This window comes from Phaeoacremonium minimum, assembly GCF_000392275.1.
Source record: "Phaeoacremonium minimum UCRPA7 unplaced genomic scaffold PA7_03_scaffold_337, whole genome shotgun sequence".
NCBI classification, from domain to species: Eukaryota; Fungi; Ascomycota; class Sordariomycetes; order Togniniales; family Togniniaceae; genus Phaeoacremonium; species Phaeoacremonium minimum.
Window position 1 is genome coordinate 37,960 of NW_006921241.1, and position 6,000 is coordinate 43,959.

The 6,000-nt window shown below is 48.7% G+C and overlaps 2 protein-coding genes across 2 annotated transcripts; both read left to right on the forward strand.

Annotated features, from left to right (window-relative positions):
- Positions 1 to 783: 783 nt before the first annotated feature.
- On the forward strand, positions 784 to 1,188 carry UCRPA7_4377 (hypothetical protein; the record flags this gene model as incomplete). Its single annotated transcript, XM_007916932.1, has 1 exon — positions 784 to 1,188. One exon carries the CDS (start codon positions 784 to 786, stop codon positions 1,186 to 1,188), a length of 405 nt encoding a protein of 134 aa, XP_007915123.1.
- Positions 1,189 to 4,512: 3,324 nt separating this feature from the next.
- UCRPA7_4378 (putative peptidase u61 ld-carboxypeptidase a protein) lies at positions 4,513 to 5,782 on the forward strand (the record flags this gene model as incomplete). The annotated part of the gene is made up of 2 exons (XM_007916948.1): positions 4,513 to 5,302; positions 5,451 to 5,782. The coding sequence occupies 2 exons, from the start codon at positions 4,513 to 4,515 to the stop codon at positions 5,780 to 5,782; spliced, it is 1,122 nt and encodes a 373-aa protein (XP_007915139.1).
- Between the last annotated feature and the right edge of the window lie 218 nt (positions 5,783 to 6,000).

Consider the following 6,000-nt stretch of genomic DNA (forward strand, 5'->3'; position numbering starts at 1 on the left):
TCTTGTGGCGAATTCGAACTACTGTGCCTATTGGCGATGCGCAAAATTCAAGCTGGACTTTGTCCGACTCGTGGTCAGCTGCACGCGCAGCCTGCGTCCGAATATCCTACAAGGATGGAGATGTAGCGACTATGTTCATGGCTTAGCGAATTAGTAGGTAGCTAGTTCGGAAAGCTCTGTGGCCTAGATCAGTCTACCCGCACTGCAGCACTGCTGACACGGCTAGAGGAGTGCCTTGTCTCGGGACGATCTCATTGGGCGGAATCTCGACAATGTGCCCAGCTACGGATGCGAATAGTACCATAATAGTCACTATTTATCGTGATCAATGTCTCGATGAATATCTATGAGTGATCTAGCTATGGACAGGTGCCTCGTCAGGCGATTTCAGGTAGCATACTCCTTGACTATATCTGGGCTTTGCCGCTTGGCGATTTGGCTTGTAATATAGTAACAATGGCTCGAGAATGGCTATGATCTCTCCGCGGTGTGGCTTTATACTTTGTCCAATGAATGTCTCATGGGACCGGTGCTTAAAATCATAGCTAATCTCCAATGTTTAAAAGGAATGTTTGTGGCGAAACTCCCTTCACCTTAGTAAGACCATGCCACCTAGCAGAAGCAATACGGATTGTCTGAAACTTGGCAGACCCATCGAGATCCTAGCCCCCAGTCTCTAAATATATATACTTGCGAAGGATGCTAGCTTGACATGATTTCCCCGTCCAAACCAAATCTTATTCAGCACAGTGACAGTCAACCCGCTCCATCGCTTTTGCCAATATGCCATCCAACGATGATAACTCTTCCGACTTCATCTACCTCAATAATGCTACGATCCAGAATGATACCCCTTCATCGATCGTCTGCATCGTTGTTGAGAATAAGCACGAGCACAAATACCCTCTCGGGGCTGGTCAGAAAGCCTTGTCCGTCACCGGCAATTTCACCAAAGTGAACATCAAGGGCGGAAGCAAGTACATCTTCCCCCAAAATTACATTGGCCAAATCTCGACTACCGTCAATATCACTTCCGAAGTTGAGCAGATCAACGCGGCCTTTGTGGATTCTAAAGGCAAGGCCGACAAGACTACCATGATTGAGGAGGATAACGAAAAGGAAGGCGGTGATAATAACGGAAAGGGGAACGAAACCGATGAAAGCGAGGTCGAGGACGATGAGCATTAATACAAGGATAGAGAACCTGAGAAGCTCAGATTCCAGCCAAACAAGCAGGATATTTGATCACAACGTTTACTGTAGGAGAACCCTATGGGTAAAGTTGCTACCCAACAGCTTCCCACGCTTTTTAAGCAATATCAGACCAGGTCATATCTCTCGGTGTACAGTGAACGTTCCAATGTGCTCTCTCCATATTGACACTACCGTCAACGGCCAAACCTCAATACGGGACTGGCTGTGGGCCAGCTGAGGCCAACTCTCCGTATGTCTGCATTGGTCAGCGTAACAACTTGTGCTGCAACCTGAGAACTCAGGATCTTTCGTAGCAGACTAAACACCATGGACTAAAGTGTACACCCGGAGCGAGGCGTGATCCCGTCCCGTCCCGTGCCGCAACGCCACTGATCAATTAAGCCTAGGGAACATTCCACGTTGCGAGCCACACTCGATCCAGCCGTGATCCTTTGCCTGTCCTTTGGCTGAGCCGAGTTTGGTACGAAGCAAGCCGAGGAAGTATGTCGTTTTCTTTCTTCATTCGCTACTTCACAATTAGTACACATCGATAGCATCTATGTTATTGGCTCCTTCTAAACTGATGCTCAGCTTGACCAAGCACGGCCTAACTCCCAACCGGTCTAGACTCAAAGAAGGTGGATGAATGATATGTCTACCGTTCTGAGACTCACCTACCTCCGGCAGTGGCCAGTTGGCTGCTAAGAGAATATGAACATTCTAACCTCTAGGCTGGAATATCGTAGGCTAATTGTTGCACTGAGCGCGGAAGGTACCTGGATTCGGAAATTTCAGCTAGCCACCGTCTAGAAACTGGGGCGATCCTATGCCGTGCGGTCTAGGTATTGAAAATATAGAGATCAGAGGCAGCCACAGTTTGCCACTGCATTATCACCTCCTCGCTATCCTCCATCCCTAAAGAGCGCTTATCGTTCTATGTCGCATTGGAGATGTGAAACATAGAGGCAGCGTGGCTGCAACTGTGGCTCTTTTCAGCCAGTCGGCTAAACCTTCGGGCTCGCGATTCGTCTATACCAGAAGCCAGAACCTTCAAAATTCGAAGGGGCGAAGTATCAGCTGCCTCGGAACTGCGTTGATCCAACCCAGAGACAAATAAGAAATTACCACTCCATCCAAGCATCCAATAGCCCACAGAGAACTGCTAGGTGTAGAGCCATGCAAGCCCCGCTGCGTTAGCCGGATATTTGAACACTGCTAATGCTGTGTAGCTATTATTTCTTATTCTCTAAAGCTCTAATAGCATCATAGCTAGCCCTCATTCCATCTGAGACAATGGCCATATCGCCTTTACCTACAATGAATCGAGCACCTAGGGTGTTTATAATCCACTTCAACACTTCTAGCAAGTGATTCAAGCCAGCAACACCGAAAAGCTTTCCGTGTTTCTCGCAGGCCATCCCGACTTTCTCCAGGGCCTGTTTCAATTTTGGGGTTTCCCAATCGCCAAGTATGCCAAGTTCGATTGAAAGATCAAACGTTCCGATAAGAATACCATCCACACCGTCGACGGCAGCGACGCCATCAATCTCATTGAGGCATTCTACCGCTTCACACATGACTATAGTCATAGAGCCACTCTGATCAAGATTAGGCATCATCAAGTCTTGCCCGAGCATAGCACAATTGAATTGCGGGAAGTGAGCTCCGCAACTTCGTCGTCCGACTGGAAGAAATTTTGTCGCTCTGACAAGTTTCTTGGCTCCCTCTAAGGATATGAAATGTCTTCAGTTACAATTGTGACGAAAAGTAAAGGATATAACACTAAACAACAGTAGATGACTTACCGATGCCGTCACAATGTGGAAAAACCACACCCATGGCACCATTGTCTAGAATCCGCTGAACGAACCCAGCGGCAACCAAGCAGCCATCTCTCCCAGAGCAGTCATGACCACGTAGCAAAGCACTCCAGTGACTGAGTACCCAATGAGAAGACCGACAGGACCGCATTGAGCAAGTCCTGATCCACTTCCTATAATCAGGCCGCTTCCGATCGCACCACCAAGGGCTAATCAGGCTATCTGTCAGTGACTTTAGAGGTAAGTAATCAGGATGTAAGGTAGTACCAATCATTGTGATGTGTCTGGACTTGAGCTGTCGATGCAAAGCTAGATGATCAACTTCTTCCAACTCTCCATTAGCTTCATCTCGTCCACTATGAATAGAGTCCCCTAACACGGCAGATGGTCCTTTTTCGATGTTTGAAGGGCTCATCGAGTCCATTACAGTTGTGTGTTGATTTATCGTCGACATTTGACTTTGTGTGGAAGAGGTTGGGAAGTTGAGAGTTATCAACTGAAGCAGGGTATACAGTTCATTTATTTCTGAATCTTGTCCGGTTGAAGTACACCACAATGGCGCCAAGTGGTTATTCGTGTGACAGAGATTTGAAAACCTCTAGTTCCATTTCGTCAAGCTCACTGATAAGTGATTAAACATTTCAAAATTCCTAACCATCGTGGCGGCTATGGTCTACTCTCCATGAGCGTGATTGACAAGGGAATATTGGTCGTAGTTGAAATTCGCTTTGTTCCGTTGCCTATTTTGGAATAAGCCAGTGAGGTCCGATCTCGGCTACGCTGATGAGAATTGGTAGGGTTCTCCACTGCATGTTCTACGACGATCTTGCTGTCTATTCAGGCTTTGGAGGACCAGTTATTGAAGCCTCGGAGGGCGACAGACTAGCCGAAGCCCTAGGATCCAAGAAGAAAAACCTCATCTTACAGAGCCATGGGATTCTTACAGCTGGCGGTACTGTTGCGAAGGCCGCCGCTCTCTTCACCGCTCTTGAGTGTGCATACCAGGACCAGTTACTGATCGATGCTGCTATGGTTAATGGCTTCACCAAGAGAATTGTTTCCCCCGAAGCTGCGAAGTACACCAAAGAAATAACTGGAAGTCCCGAAGTAGTTTACATGCAATTCGTGCCGGAGTATGGCTTACTTGTTAAAGAATGTGGGGAAGACTTTCTACAATAAAGCCATATGGATGGCATACAAATAGCAGTGGAATGACAATGTGATATTTTCTTAATATGTAGACTATGAATCTGTTTTCTTCAGGCAATTAATCATGGTATGCTTCGGGGTGTGGGCGGCGCAGCCTTCGACTTGGAAGAGCGAGCCTTCGGAATCTCTAGCGGATGGCCAGATATGCCCTATGCACAACACTTCATTTCCACGCCCTACACTTGTCATGTAAGCGCGCAATAACCTCCAATTCCGGCCCACTGTCCCTTCTCGCATCGAAATCCGCTTCTCGTCTCGATGCATCCCAAGGTTTCTCAATTGTGAGCAAATGTTGCAATTTAAACCCCCAAAGATGACTATCATACCAAAGGGTCTCCAGCCTGGAGAGACGATTGCTTTCGTCTCCCCATCGTTCCGCGTCAATAAGTTCCATCCGTTCGTCGTGGAACGCGCTAAAGTTGTCCTGGAGGCAAAGGGATACCCCGTGAAGATCTTTTGGACCGACGAAGACCCCAAGACCACGACGATTGCCCAGCACATCCTCAATCGCAAACAGGAGATCCTGGAGGCGTTTGCGGACCCGGAAGTCAGAGCCATCTGCTGCACTGTGGGTGGCACGACAGCGGACGAGCTCATACGGCCCTTTCTATACGATGAGGCGGCGGCGGATATCATCCGCAAGAACCCCAAGATATTCTTCGGATACTCTGATATCACCATTTTGCACTGGATCCTTTACCATCTGTCCGGGCTGCGGACCTTCTACGGGCCAGGTGTCGATCCGGAGCTGGGCGAAGCACCGGCGCCCATGACTTTTACGCTGGACAATCTACTCCGCGCAATTACCCATGATGATTCCACCGGAACGCCGCCTAGGCCCATTGGCCCCGTCGCTCGGTCGAAGGAGTACGCCCCATTGGCTCCGAATTACGCCCTGGAAAATGGGGCGAACACAAAGCCCAGAACACTGGCTCCAACCCCCGCCTGGCGCTGGATTCGGGGCGGCGCGTCCACAGGCCGCATTTTCGGCGGATGTCTCACTCTTGTTCTTCGATTGCATGGCGTAAGACAACTCGAGCCCGACTGGAGCGGGCGAGTGCTTTTCCTGGAGACTGCTAGTAAGTTATCTTTGAGACACTCTCTTCTTTATTATCTTTTGAACAGTCTCGGGTCATCTTCTGCTGTTGCCGTTCAAGCCTCTCTAGCGGGACTAAGTCGCTTTTCAACCACCACCAAATACACAGAAACTGACTAGTGATGATGCAGCGGCCGATGATGAGACAAAGGGCCTACCTCTCTATCGGATCCGACAATACATCGCTGACTTGATTGCGTATGGCGTGATGGATCAGATCAACGGACTGATATTTGGGCGCTTTTATGGGTACGACAGCCAGGAATCACAAGATGAGCTAGCAGGAGTCATTCACGGGCTGCTCTGCGATGGCGACATAGTAAAAAACAACAAGGCGTTTCCGATCTTGATGAATGTAGATATTGGGCACACCTCGCCATTGATTACGATTCCCATGGATGCGTTGGTTGGGCTGGATTCCGCTAAAGATGAGTTTTCGATACTAGAAGCCGGAATCCAGTGATATCTAGATAATAGTAGTCTTTGACTGACTCTCATTCTGGCCTATCTGCTGGTAAGGAAGTGATGTCTGTAGCCTCCCATAGCCGGAAATCGGTTTCTTCAGTTTGCCAGAGAATAATATATACCTGTGGCTGTGCTTTGCATTAGTGTGATGGCACGTGTATCCTTGTACGCGGGATCGCCCGCTGTACAATGTACAGCGGAACGCGGGCGGGCTGA